The 15,674-nt window shown below is 39.8% G+C and overlaps 1 protein-coding gene across 1 annotated transcript in view; it reads left to right on the top strand.

Moving 5' to 3' along the window:
* Positions 1–15,674, top strand: part of LOC122795974 (dedicator of cytokinesis protein 2-like) — a 2,887,083-nt gene that overhangs the window by 2,352,581 nt on the left and 518,828 nt on the right. The window contains exon 22 of the mRNA XM_044064456.1: positions 13,092–13,226. Coding sequence (XP_043920391.1) covers positions 13,092–13,226 — 135 coding nt within the window. The remainder of the gene's footprint in view (positions 1–13,091; positions 13,227–15,674) is intronic.

Raw genomic sequence — 15,674 nt, 5'->3', positions numbered from 1 at the left:
TCAGAAATATGCAACAGTTCTCGATGTATCACACTACATTGAAGTACACAGTGCCATAGATTGCACTCATGCGCACATTAAGGCACCACCTAGTGAACAGGGTAGAATCTACATTAACTGCAAGGGATAGCACTACATAAACTGCCAAGTCATGCACAATGCCCAGGGAATTGTCTTGAATGTGTGTGCTAGCAACCCTGGCAGTTATCATGACTCCCATCTCTAGCACACATTCAGCTGTACCACATGTTTGCTAGTGGGGACATCCCACAGGGCAATTTACTGGGGGATAATGGCTATGCATTAGAACCACAGCTGATGAAACCCATCAGAAGTGCACACACAGCCACGGAAGAGCACCATGATGAGGCACATGGTCAAACAAGAAACATCGCAGAGCATGTGTTTGGGCTGCTGAGGTCCATTGCCTAGATACATCCGGTGGTGTCCTGCAATATATTCCATGCACATGTACACAAATAGTCACAGTATGTGCTATGCTACACAATTTGATCCTGTGGAAACAGCTACAGCAGGATCAGCAAGGGGACGGCATGCACATTCATAGGTTCATTGATCAGCAAGGGGACGGGATGCACATTCATAGGTTCATAGGTTCATAGGTAGGTACTAGGCTATCAGCCCAAGGGCCTAAGTAAGCCTAGCCAACAAGGTTCCCTGGCTTACGCCACCCAAGAAAGTTATTTTCCTGTGCCACTGTCGAGCAGAGCCACAAAAGTGATCCCAGGGTGTATTTCCTATTTCCCATCCACTCATAAAGATTTTTCTTGAAGAGTGCTAATGAGGAACTTTGCTTGACAAAGATGGGTAGCTTCCAGAGTATGGGAAGTCTCTGGGACAGGAATCTATTCCTCCAGCATATCTTGTTTATTGCGGTGACAAGGATTCGGTCCCTAGAGCATGTAGCTCAGAGGGATTGAGATTTATTTAGGTGTAGCATGTCCAACAGCTCCAGTTTGACATAGCTTTATATGTTAGGCAGAGATCACCGTGGAGTAGGTAATATGCTACGGAGTAAAGTTGGAGTTTTCTGGGACGGTCAGTGTAGGGCATCTGTTTGAGGCCAGTAATCCTCTTTGTGAGGTACTTCTCTGGCCTTTCCAGCTGCTGCAGATGTCTTGTGAGGTACATTCTAAAAGTAACATTGTACTCTATAATGAGTCTAAAGAGTGAAGAGCATAGGGGAACAATAACCTCTTTTTTCCTGGATGAGAAGCCTTTTGTGATGAGGTGTGTCATGTAGAAGGACTTCCTGACTACTGTGGTGATGTGATTATCAAAGGAGAGGCTACTGTCCACCTGAGTTCCAAGGTCTCTTATCACACATTCGTTGTTAAGTAGACTGCTGCCTATGTGGTATTTCATGGGTACAGATTTTTACCAAAGGGGATGACAATGCACTTTTTGGCATTGAGCTTGACGCCATGGCTCTGACACCAGGCATGTGTCTCAGTGAGGCCCTTCTGTTGGATGTTCGCATCATTTGGGGACTCGACTATGGCTCCTAGTTTGCAGTCATCTGTGAACTTCATTAGCCAGAGCCCTTCTGTGTTAGTTAGCTTGTACTTCAGAGAAGTAGATACCAAACAGGAGAGGTCCCAGGACTGAACCCTGTGGTACTCCACTTGTCACTGGTTTGAAGTCAGATTTGGAGTCTGCAACTTTTACAGTGTGGGTTCTGTCAGTGAGCCAGTTGGCAACCCATCTTGTGACATAGGGATTTATACCTAGTTTAGTGAGTTTAGCTATAATTCCAGAATGGGGGATGGTATCAAAAGCCTTGACGAGGTCAAGATAGGTTGTGTGAACCACCTTACCCTCACCTACAGCTTTGGTGACTGCCTCAAAGAAGTCGATCAGGTTCAGAAGGCTTGATCTGCATTTCACAAACCCGAACTGGGTGGGGTCCAGAGTTTGGAGGTTACCAATGTCTTTGTTTATGATTTCCATAATGATACATTCCATGGCCTTGCAGACCAGGAACATCAGGCTAATAGGGCGATAGTTCCCAGGATCAGTGGTGACTCCCCCTTTGTGGAGTGGGATAACTGTTGCTGTGCACCATTCTGGGGGCACAAAGCCTGATGTGATGCTATAATTAAACATGGTGCTTGGGTGAGGAGCCAGTTCATTCTGACATTTGTGTAAAACGCAGCTTGGGATGCTCCCCCACCAATGCCTAGGTCACCACAGCCATAGTCAGAGGAGGACTCAGAAGGGGAATCACCAGCTGCTGTGGCTTGAGGCAGATGCAGATGTGCTCAGTATGCCCTTTCTTTAGCTAAGAGACAACTCATAGCACATTCACTGACCACCTTGCTGCCTACTACCTTTCTCATACTCACATACATATAGCAAAATTGATACTAGGCAACTCACACAACCTTTACCTCCCTATGTATTGGCTGTGTTCTGCTTGTACCAGACAGAGTCAGACCTGAACTAAAACGGTGTCAGCTGCTGCATTTGCAAGGTAAATCCTGACCCAACAGTGTATTCTTTAATAATATTATGGCATATCCTTGTATTTCTTAACTTGGTAGAGTCATCAAGTAAATAGTGGTTAATTTTTACAGAAAGTACCTCAGCATGTGGCAGTAGAGACTTATTTTATGTATATGTGCCCATTAGTAAGTAGTAGCCCTCAGGCATCAAAGATTCACGCTGTCATACCTCTCAAAAGTACTGATGATCACTGCATGCCCTCAGTTTAGCACCATACCTTTGCATTGGTAAATCATTGAAGAGAGACATTAGAAAGTAATGATACACATTGCAGTTTCTGACTTCACAGCCCTTCCCAAGATCAAACAGCAGGCAGGATGCAGAGCAAGGACAGTAACAAGAATATCATACCCTTGTTTGTGCCATAGCAGTAACTCACCTTTGCTCCCTCCCCCCTAAAAGAACAGGCTGTGCTTGATTGTGCCATAACAGTAACTAGGCTTTGTTCCTCTCCCCAAAAAGAGCAGCGTACCCTTGTTTCTGCCACAACTCACCTATGCTCCCCCAAAAAAATCAATAGTATATTCTTGTTTGTGCCATCCAACCTGGCCTTCCATTTGCTGGTATCTGCATATTATATTACTCCCGATTAATATCCTCAAAGATTGTAAGGCTAATGATATGGAATGGCTTACACAGTGCATGTTTCACACTATTGGTCAGATAAGTGATGAATTACCAAGAAACAGAGAAAAGTAAGATAGATCTGTATATCTGTAAGCATAATCATAACAGGTTGTGTGATCACTAAGTGCACTATGTCCAAATATAATAAAGATAATTAATGTACAAATAGCTGTTGATTTGATAGCAGTGTACATTCTGCTGCAGTTGGTTGCATGAGGAATGTCTTCAGTTCTTTAGTGCAAAGTTGTCTGTGTGGCAAAGAGGAATAAGACATCCATCCTATGTTCTAAAGCTATGGTGGTGTGAGATTTCAACTCCCAACTATGTAGAAATATCTCATGTGTGCTATCATTTTCTACATTGTATATCATACATTGCTTTCCCACATTTCACATATGTCTCCTTATTTTTTCTTTTCTTATTTTTCTTGTTTTTAATTCCACTTTTTGCGAGATGAGCCATGTAGCACAAACAATGGAACTGGAGAACAAATACATTTCAGGTTTGGCTGTGCTTATCTGTTTTGCTTTTGTTTTGTTTTTGTTTATCTGTTTTGCATGAAGCGCAACCAAAAATAGAAATAGCAGACATTCAATTAATGCACTTGGCCATTGTGAAAACCTAGCCTGGAGTACAGCTGTACTGGGTTCTAGCACAGTGTGTTCAACCTTTGTTTTAGTGCTATGACATTGCAGTGTACAGCAATCAAGAGAAACATACAGACCTGTTTCCTCAATCTTTATGTGGCAACAGGTGTAAGTGGAGACTGCCATACACACAGTCCAGGGCTCAAATACAGCATATTACATACATTATTAATTTTATTGATTTTAGTAATCTATGTATTATCACATTTATGATCAAATGTTTGCCTGTGGGTATACTGTATACTGTAGCCCTGTAAATGTATTCATGCTATCTGTACTGGCATGGCCTTCACTTTTGCCAATAACACATACACAACTTCCTCTAAATCCAATAACCCTGAAATTGCATTGCTTGCCACTATTGCGCTTTACTTACCATCACGTAAATGCAGTGCTGGTAATTAGCAGGTTATATGTTAGATACTCAATACCAACTATCAGACATTAGCACTGCAGCTCACATTTCTGCATTGCTTACCTATGCACAAACAGGTGTATCTCACATACGTGTACACTTTGTTAACCATAGAACAAGCCCACTGCTCACTGCACTATGGAACTGTATATATGATGCTTTATTATTGTTTTTTATTGCCCATTTCCTTTGTATGACATAGAACTACATGTGGAAACATTGCCAGCTAAGGGCCTGATCTAACAATATTTCATATATTTACAACACATCCATGTGCTGCACCCCCACCAAGCACTACAACACTGGGGTCTTAGTATGTTTTCCACACATATATCAACCACACTACAAAGTGTATATATAATGTTTTGTTCTTCTTCATGGACAGGGACAGTTGGTGGCGCTCACAACCTCACTCTGCTAAACTCAAACATCCAACTAAGCTGAATAAGGGTACCTTTGTTGTTACACAGCTAGGCTTCTAAACAGCCTAGTGCAATTTGGCTAGCAGTCTCCTATGAACCTATGAAGCTATGTTTCTATGCCACCCTTATAACCTATTTGCAACCACATGCCCTGCTGATGTCATCTGCTATAAGTACATCTGCACTCTTGTATAAATCAGACTTGTGCCATGGTTCTTGCATAACATACTGTGCTTTGTAGTCTGTGTACTTAGATTAGGATGGATTCTGTTCTTACTGCAGTCAGCTGTGTGTGTGTGTGTGTGTGTGTGTGTGTGTGTGTGTGTGTGTGTGTGTGTGTGTGTGTGTGTGTGTGTGTGTGTGTGTGTGTGTGTGTGTGTGTGTGTGTGTGTGTCTAGATATCAGAATAGACATGTGTATCCTATAGTTACTTCTCCAATTACATGGAATAACAATATTTTGATACTTGCGCATACCTACGCATCCATTTCATATAGCTCTTCCATCCTTTTGCCTCCCATATGGCCTGCTGATGTCATCAACTCCTGTATAAATCAGATTTGTGCCATGACACTTGCATTTGTAGTCTGTGCAATTAGGTAGGGGTTCTGTTCTCATTGTAGTCAACTGTATGTGTGTCTAGTCAGCAAAGTAGACATGGTATCCTACAGTTACTTCTCCAATGGCATGGATTGCCAGTATTTTAGTACTTGCACAAGCCTACACATCCATTTCATGCAGCCCTCCTAACCTGTCTCCCACATGGCCCGCTAATGTCATCTACTATAAGTTCATCTGCACTCTCTGCACTCCTATATTAATCAAACTTGTGCCATAGCACTTGCATTGAGTACTGTATTTTATAGTCTGTGTACATAGATAGGCAGGGGTTCTATTCTCAGTGCAGCCAAATGTGTGTGTGTGTCTCTGTGAGCTGTTGCTTGACATTACCAAGAACATTTTACAGCAGCATGTAGGACAATTAATCTGGCCTCAAAAGACTGTGCTTATGTTATCAGCTATATGATAGTTTTGGATATACAGTAATCCCACCAGGGCATGGTCTGACAGTGGGCTTTAGGCCATGCAGACGTGACCTCATCTTATACCAGACAGATTACAGTGGCATGTCTTTTAGTCTATCCACATACATCATGGCATAATTTGTATCCTCTGTATAATGGTGATGAGAAAGGTCTGTGGTCTTTCCAGAGACACTTTCTAGACCTAACCTACCACAACCAGTGGAAATAAGGCAGCCTGCAGTGCTGTTGTTATTTCCTCCTCCCAAACAATAATCACTCACAGCTGTAATCCATTAATAATCTACACCATATAAAAAGGCAACACTGTAACTAGGAAAACTGATGCAGAGGACAGTTACTTATGTTTAGAACAGTAAGAGAAAGCATTGTCTTCAGGATATCTATACAGAGGAGTACTGATTCTCAGAAGGCATGGTTCCATTTTGTCACCTACATACTGCACATGCTGAAATGTATTTAACAATAATGTAAAGCACAGGCTTTTACACTGTCTGTATGCATTACTTAGAAGTGTACTGATGGCATGGCCATGTTTGCCAAGCCATTTCAGATGTAGTCATGATCTTGTGAGGGTTGTGGAGTAAGAAACTGCAATGTGTATAATTAGTTTTTAACATGTCTCTTACAGGATTTTCCAGTCCAAACGAATGGTGCATATCACAAGTCACGCCATGATATGTAGGACTGCATGACAGCACAGCATTTTCTTTTCACTTTGTTTAGTTTTCTTCATTTAAATTTCTTTTTCCCCACTGTTTGCATGATGTGTCATGTAGTGCAAACACTGGAATCAGAAAACCCAGACAACCCAGGTAGCAAACAGCCAAAAATAAAACATATAGTGTGTAGCATATTCCTGTCAGTTTATTGCTGCTATGTGGACTGGCATGGCCTTCACTTTTACCTAAAACACACACACAAAGGCCTGTACATCCAATAACCATGAAATTGCATTGATTGCCAATGCTGCTCTCTGCTTACCATTACGTACTGACAAGTACTGTGTTTCCATGATGGCAAGCATCGCATATCATTTTCAAACAGTGTGCACACTCCCAGAAAATGTGATAACTGCAATTGGTGGGAAACCGCCATTCTACATTGGTCTCGATCTGTGGTAGGCATGGCAGGTGTTTGTGGAGAGATAGTGAGATGTTATGGTCAAAGATGGGGTGTCCAGGAGTCCAAAGTGTTTGTTGGACTCCTAGTGAAGTAACATGGGCCCAGACTATTGCAGAGGCACTATTCTGGCTCAGAGTCCAAGTCAGGGGCATGGGATAGTGACATGTGACTGTTGGTTTGGCTTACAGACTAATGCATGCAGAGTCTGCTTTTACAGTTGAAAGATGCCTGCTCACTTTGATAATAGAATATTGAACTGTTGGTTTGTGTTACACGGTAATGCATGCATACTTGCTTTTACAGTTGAGATATGCATGCTCACTTAGATACAACTGTGTAAGATACCCCAATAAACTATATTAAACCTTTAATGCTACAATAACAGTACTGTTCTGCTGCATACATACCACATGCTTTTCTCAGCCAAGTCAATCTAGCTGCATGGTTTCTCACATTCAGTTCTCTCTCTGTGGCTCCTGCAGAAAAAAAAAAAACAGAACAGAACAGAATACCATTATGGATACCAGTCCTGAGTAGATTCAGCTTTTATCTCTTACAAGTAGACTCTGTAATTAATACTTACACATCTGATGGGTGCCCCCAGTCCTACATTCCTCTATCTAATGTTGAAGGGTATTCTTCTTCCTCCTCTGGAGGTCATTGTTGTGGTGTCTACATTGCTCAACAGTGTGGCGGATACCAGTAGCACTGGTCAGAGCCTGGGTAAGACTATCTCATGCTTCTGACTTGTACTCTAAGCAGGAATAGTTCCTCTGCAATATCCTGGGCCCATGTTCCTTCACTAGGAGTCTAACAAACACTTTGGACTCCTGGACATCCAATCTTTGAGCATGGACTCTCAATCGCTCATCACACACTCCTGCTATGCCTGCCACAGATCAAGGCCAATGTAGAATGATGTTTTCTTGTAAAATTTCAATTACTGAATTTACTAGGAATGCACACACTGAAAGTATTGCATGATGCACACCATCATGCAAACACAGTGCTCGGCATTGTGCACCTTCAAGCTCCATGTTTGTGTGGTGTTAAGCGGAGCAAATCTAAAATTATTTGAAAGTGTTACATACACCTGTATTGGAGCCCAGTACCATTTGTCCCCAGAAAGTAATAGATCAATGCATTAATAGATGGTGCCACAGACTTAATTGACCAGCAAGTGTATTTTAGAGACTGAATAGTAACTGACAGACTTAACTGCTGTTGCATACATCTGCTACTTAACCGACTCTGAGGAAGAAGGCATTAATGCACTTAATGCAGTGATACATTCCTTTTTGGGCCAGATGGTACTGGGTCTGAATACAGCTGTATCTAATGCGTTTAACTGCTTTTATATCAGCGTTGCTGCTCGTTGGTGCGCTATGCACACCATTGCGCAATAATGCTTTAATGGATATAAATTGTGGACATAGAACAGTGGTGAAATGGGTGGCAAACAGAGAGAAGAACAATAAGCATTCCCTGCTAAACTATGACAGTTAGGACTGATTGCATGAATACATGTACTGCAAAACCAACTCTGTGGCAGCACTTGTTAATGCATTAATGTATTCCTTGTTTTTTGGTCCAGATGGTACTGAGTTCTAATACAGGTGTATGTAGTACTTTTACAGTTGTCTATGATCCATTGACATATGTTTATATACAGGTGTCATTCACTGTTGCTTAGCAAGGGTGCACAATGTGCACCATCACTCAATAATGCTTTATAAAAGGAAATGGGGATAATAGGCAGTGGTGATATAGGGGGTAAGCATAGGGGATTTCAAAGGGAAATCCTTACTAAACTGTGACAGTTACTATTGATTGTACAAAATACATTTGCTACTTAACTGACTCTGTGGCACCACCTATTAATGCTTTGACCACCTATTTATGCTTTGATCAATTCCTTTTCAGGGCCAGATTGTACTGGGTTTGAATCCAGGTGTATGTATATGCTATTCAGACAGTTCAAGCTAATATTAAACCTATTTATTCTATCAAGTTTCTAGGTGTGGAAGTGCAATATTACATATCTGGACATATTTTATGGGCCATTGTCCCCCCATTATGTATGGTTTTGGTTGGCCTTTGTGGAAAAATGTTGTGCAGAATCAGTGCTATATGTGCTATATGTGTAGCCCTGATGGTCATTTGGCATCTCACACAAATCCACATACTGTTGGTGCTTTGACTTACACAGAATTGCTATCTGCATTCGCTTTGCAATGTTTTGTGGCCAGCAACACTGCCGAGAGCTGCAAAACCTTGCTTAGACATGCTACACTTTTTTAATATGCATTGCACAATGCCATATGATGAGCACCATCGCTGTAGCAGGGACACTCCATGTAGGCTCTGATCAAAGCCTACACAGAGTTTATTAAATCCTGGAGTTTATTCTCAAGGAAATCTTTTGGTGTGAATTTAACAGAATATCTTTCTGCATTTCTCTGAAACTTACTTAGACCTGGGCTTGGATTCATGTAAAAAAAAAGAGCATGAGGGTAACTTGCCAGCTATGCTAAGTTGAGCTGCTCTGATAAACTCTGACTCATAGTTCTGCCCATTCCTGGTAGCGCTGCATCTAATTAAAACAGAATTTGTATGACTGTGAATCATTCATCTGGGCTGTTTGAACAAAAGTTTAGATAAATGCCATACCAACCCACATTAGTTGGTAGTACAGACACCAAGAAGGCTACACTGAGTCACTCTCGCAGCACACACAGATTTAGCATTAGACAGTGACACCCACACCAACACACTCATATATATGTATATATATGGGTCTACTTCACCTGCTGAAAACTCATTTGACTGAATTTCATTTGACCAAGACCTCAATACCTAATTTTCAAAATAGTGAAAACTCATTTAACTGAATCTCATTATACTGAATTTTAAGCCATATATATCATGTGGGTTTCCCTTCACCTGTGATGTGCCTGTGATAAAAAGAATTACTGTAACTTACAGTGCTGACTGGCAGAATACCGATAGTCATGTAGAAAGTAGTGTTTTTAGTGTTTCTAAATGTGGGTATGTCTGTTTAACTTTTTATGGGAGATATCTAAAGTAATATAGTGGATGTTTTGTGCGTTCCCAGAAGTAGTGGCAGTGTGTAGAGTACTGTAAGGCAAGTTAAAGGTATATGCTGTTTTCCCCACTGTAGTGCGGTCCTGGAGTTAGTATATATATAGTTAGGGGGGTGGGGGGACAGCCCCCCACCTAATTTGGTTTTATATACTCTGGTTTCTGTTAAGAGGTAAGTAAATAGTTTTTAAGTTCTGGAAAGAGTTAGTCATTGGTCTTGTAAGTGTGCATGTCTATGGTTTAAAATTTAGTATTTTGAAATTCAGCATTGTAAGCTTTCATTATAATGAGATTCAGTCAAATGAGTTTTCAGTACTTTGAAAATTAGGTATTGTGGTCTCAGTCAAATGAAATTCAGTCAAATGAGTTTTCAGTCATGTGAAGTAGACCCATATATACACACACAGACATACAGTGACACAAAGTGTCATATAATCAAACTTCACAGTACTTACCTAAACCAGCAGTATGGGTAAGGTGAAACAGTTTTCTTCACCCTGCACAGATTCTTTCCCCTAGAATGTATAGGTGCCTGCAGCTAAACTGATACATTTAAACATGTTGTGCGCATCTCTGCATGGAAATTGCTTTATTCAGATGTCTATGAATTTTTAGTAATAGGCAATTTCCCAGCAATCACTGTTCTAAAGAGCAGAACCATGCTACTAAGCAGCAATGGAGAGCTACAGACCCGGACAGCCTTGTCTAATAAGCACTAACTAAAGCAGCCCCATTTAGCTGTAATAAATTGGAAGCTATACGTGGGCTTGGGTACTGGTGATGAAGCATTTCCAGACATTTACCACCTGCCTCTGTCTAATATAGATGTAGCTGACAGATCAGGGGTAAATTTCTGATTCTCCATGCAATGGTTCAAGTTACATTTGAATTGGTTAGGGGAGTCACTGCTCCACACAAGTGGGAAGCCTGATCCAGAGAATGGGTTGGTCTCTGATGCAAATACCTTTCCCTCTAATATTTACTGTTTATGTTATAGATAATGTTTAGATCCCTAAATCAGGTAATTCTTTTTCTCTGATCCTACTCTGATTGATGTGCTATACATCTATTGCAGATGTGTAGCCCATCAATACTTTTTGTCCAGGTATTTGATCTTCTCTCTGTGGTCTGTAGGAGACTAAGTGTAGGGCTTTGAGACGCTATGTGTAGGATTCTGCTCACTGCTAGGTTCATTCTGGCCTAGGAACATGGTCAGAAAGATTCATCATGTCTCTTTGTTCCCACCTCCTTTTAGTCTTACCATTCCTTAAAATTGACATGTAAGTACTCCCACACCTCATTTCCAACAGTTTTCACATCTTAAGTAATAAAGAGTAGTCCAACATATAGAAGTGTTATAATGCCATGTAATGGGAAGTTGGCCATGGAGACTTATTAGAAATAAGAATGATAAAAGGAATTAAAATGTGAGTTGAACTGCATTATCCATATCTTCTAAACTTTATACAACATTCAGAGATTTCTAGGACAACTACTAGGTGAGAATATATGCTTCAAGTATGTCTCTTCAAGTTACTATTTCACAAAGGTTTCAACTGGACAATTAAAATGGTCAAGATTCAACTTGAGCAAATATTTTGTAAAATGTTTTTCTCACAGAAACAAGCCCTTCACACCACCTGATCTTACATACACTGATACACTTCTAAGATTCCACAAGTACAGAGAAATATAAAAAAGAAAGAAAGAATAATTCCAAATGAATGCATAGGGACTGATTTGAAAACACTGTTTTAGTTTTTTCAGAGTTTTTTATTTCTGTCATATACCTATTACAAATAAACAAAAACTCAATGTTTAAAGGAAAACACAGCATCAACAATCAATAGCAGCATACCTCTCAATGGTACAGATTTTTGCAGAATGTCCAGATTTTTGTCTCTTATTTTAGTCCATTTTCATAAAATTGTGGTTTTCTGGCAAATTCATGGCAAATCAATAAAAACTGAAGTCAGAAAATAATGACAGTTTTTTTGAGTTTTAGACTTCATACCCTTCCGAAAATTTATGCTAATGGAAAACATGTTATTCTATCAACTTTCTAAAGTTTTTAAGAGTAATATTTAAAAATCATCCCTATTTTTGGCCCTTTGTTCCCCTATTATTTATGGTTTTGTCCAGATTTCTTGTTCTAAGAGTTTGAGTGGTATCAATAGCCGCAAATACTTTACTGAAATATTCAGGTACACAAGTAAGGCCCATTGACAGAGTAGAAAATACTTTATAAATGTTTTACTCTTTATTACAATGCTTGCAGATGGAAGCTTGGATCCTAATGTTGTACCAGTTTCAATGTGTCAATATTCTTATTTGAACAGATAAAATTAGTGACCATTGTATGCATTTTTTGGCCCAAACTATTCTTCACATCCACTTGCCCTGAGCAAACAGGTAATAAGTAATAAAATGCAAGCAAAAAAAAAGCTTAAAGTAAAGCAAAACTGCAAACAGACCCAGAGTGGCTGTTCTGTGACATGCACAAAAATGCACACGCGCATGTGTATGTGTGATTATGTGTATACACACGCACACTGACAGACACACAAACATATGCACATGCATATATGTCCACAATTAGTGTATATGTGAATATAAATAAATACTCTTGCATGGGAGAGATGACTGATTCTTATGATATAAATCCAATGTGAGTGGATTTGGAGGTATCGTTAGAGCAAAGAAAAGGAAAAATGTATACCAATACTCTGGCTGCCATTAAGTCTTTAACTGGATCACTTTAAGTGCTTAGTTAACAAGCAGATAAATATGAAGCATAGAAGAAGTAGGGAGGAGTCTATGAAGTTAAAAAGATATGAAAATGAATAGGACACTGACTTTGGCATTAGTTTTGGGGGAGCATGAAAAAAAGTGCAGTTGTAGAAGTAGCACATTTCAAGGAGTTTCTTCAAGTAGCAAAAGCAGAATAATCACTTTTTATGATGAGGAATGAGAAATGTAGACGTGCTACAGACAGCATCAGCACAGTAAACAAGACCCTGGGCTTTTCACGTGAAATGCTTTAGTCGTGTTAAGTAAAATGTTTAATGATCCGTGCATGTCACTCCACCCAATATTAAGCAACTCAAATGTGACAGCCCACACATCAATGTGGTATAGAATGGCACAGATTCTTAACATGTTTTATTTTGTTTTCTTTCCTTAGAAAACTGCTTACTGTTTTGACACGATATTTAGAAGTTGTAACCTGTGGCGAACAATGTGAGACTCCACTGCGTATATTTAAAGCTCTTGAGTACATCTTCAAGTTCATTGTGAGATCCAGACTTCTTTATTCTCAGTAAGTTTATGGGGTAAAAAGATTTGGCTCTGTCTTTTCATAGCTCCTGCATGTTTACCACATTGCATGCAAAATGTTTCTTTTTTTTGCAAGGGGGATCAAATAAATACACCTATTTTCAGAGAAGTATGTTTTTAATATATTAAGACATTAAGCAATTTGTGCACCTACATTTTTGTTTGAATAGTTACTGTTATGGAGCATGTGCACAAGCTGTGGGACGTACTAAAATTCAACTTTAAGTTTCTGATTTTTGCTTTCTCTGTTTCTCTCCTCTTTAATTTAATACTCACAATAAAGTCCTCGAATTTTTTTTTAAATTGTACATGCATTAGGCAGTGTAATATATAGCTGTTTTTTCAAAGTGTAAAACATTTCAAAACCTTTTTAAACATTTTAGGTATAGTGAAAAGAAAATCAAAGTTCTGACAATTATATTAATCACATAATTAGAAATATAACTTAATTTTAATGTTCATACCTCTCTAAAACAATTAGCCATGCATGTATGTGTTTTGTGCTTCAGTAGACTTTACCTTATGTCTTCATTTATTATGTCATATGATGAGTTGAGTTGTAAAGCATTCTATAAAATAATGCACTTGAGAAATGATTCTATAAATTTACCAGAGGACATTAAGACGTATAGTAGTATAAACAAGACATGCAGACATATTTAAAAAGATGCCAATCATAAGAAAATAAGACAAAGTGACAGATTCTCCTTTGACTGGTTGTTTGTTTATTAACCAGTGTGTGTGTGTGTGTGTGTGTGTGTGTGTATGTGTGTGTGTGTGTGTGTGTGTGTGTGTGTGTGTGTGTGTGTGTGTGTGTGTGTGTGTGTGTGTGTGTGTGTGTGTGTGTGTGTCTTCATGAATGTATGCATACACGTGTAATCAGCATGTATTTGGGCTGTACCACTTTGAGAAAACTTAACAGGCAATTGTCGAACTTACAGAATTCAAATAGACTAGTAACAGGGGATCAGACCTGAATCTTAGATACTGAGACTGTGTGAAAGAAGCATTTGATATTAATACTTTGTTTCTCTCAGCAAAGCCAGCTCATCAATTCCAAGTACCAATCTATCATGAATATTAATAACATGATCCTCTTGTGAGAGAGATAGAGGGAGTGGATGCCATAACAACAATAAGTGACTTAATTCTGATAACACATTTCCTTGGATCCTGTATATCTGCTTGAGATGTTGACGACAGGAACTGACAGTATATGTCCACAGATGGGGAACTAATGGTATATGTCCACAGACAGGGAACTGGCAGTATATGTCCATGTTTTATAAGAGAAAACTACCATTAACTTCATGGAGTATTTGTAATATGGATACATCCTCTCATATATGCACTCGCTTGAAAAAATTAATAAGGGGAGTGTGATGCAGTAATAGTGGACATAAATGAGAGCCTCCTCAGTGAGTGAGCAGTAAGATGATGTTACAGATGGAAAAACACAGCTTTGCTAGATTAAGGATACCTGTTAGGTTGCAATATATATATTTCCTGATAATCTAATGCCCAAACTCCCTTATTAGTCCTAATATTCCCCCTCTCACCCCCTAGAGGGCCCATCTCTATACCGGAAGAATGCAAAGTTCCTGTAATCATGGCTGCACAGGTAAAAAACGTACTCTCCAAAGCCAAGAACACAGCATCCATGGGACCTTACAATATCCCAGGCTGCATTCTACATGAACTACAGAATGAACTGGCACCTTACCTAAGTACCATCTTCAATCATAGCCTCACCTCAGTCTTTGTGCCCACTGAATGGCACACCACGACGGTTATCTCACTCCACAAAGGGGTAGCCACAATGGACCCCAGGAACTACCGCTCCATTAGCCTGACGAGCCTGGTCTGCAAGGCCATGGAACGTATCATCATGGAACTCATAAACAAAGACATTTGGTAATCTCCAAACTCTGTACCCTACCCAGTTCAGATTTGTTAAAAGCAAATCATGTCTCCTAAACCTGATTGACTTGTTTGAAGAAGTCACCAAAGCCATAGATGAGGGTAAAGTGGTTCACACAGCTTATCTAGATCTCTTCAAGGCTTTCAACACCATCCCCCACTCTGGAATTATAGATAAGCTCACTAAACTAGGTATAAATCTCTATGTCACAAGATGGGTTGCCAACTGGCTCATGGACAAAACCCACACTGTGAAAGTAGAGGACTCCAAATCCAACTTCAGACCAGTGACAAGTGGAGTACCACAGGGTTCAGTCCTGGGTCCTCTCCTGTTTGGTATCTACTTCTCTGAAGTACAGGCTAACACAGAAGGTCTTTGGCTAACAAAGTTTGGAGATGACTGCAAACTAGGATCCATAATCGAAACTCCTAACGATGTGGACATACAACAACAGGGCCTCACTGAGACAGATACCTGGTGTCAAAGCCATGGCCTGAAGCTCAATGCCAA

Source organism: Protopterus annectens, chromosome 2.part2 (genome assembly GCF_019279795.1).
Source record: "Protopterus annectens isolate FY-2018-M chromosome 2.part2, PAN1.0, whole genome shotgun sequence".
NCBI lineage: Eukaryota > Metazoa > Chordata > Ceratodontiformes > Protopteridae > Protopterus > Protopterus annectens.
Note: the sequence above shows the minus strand (reverse complement) of the source record. Positions and strands in the feature narration are given on the sequence as shown.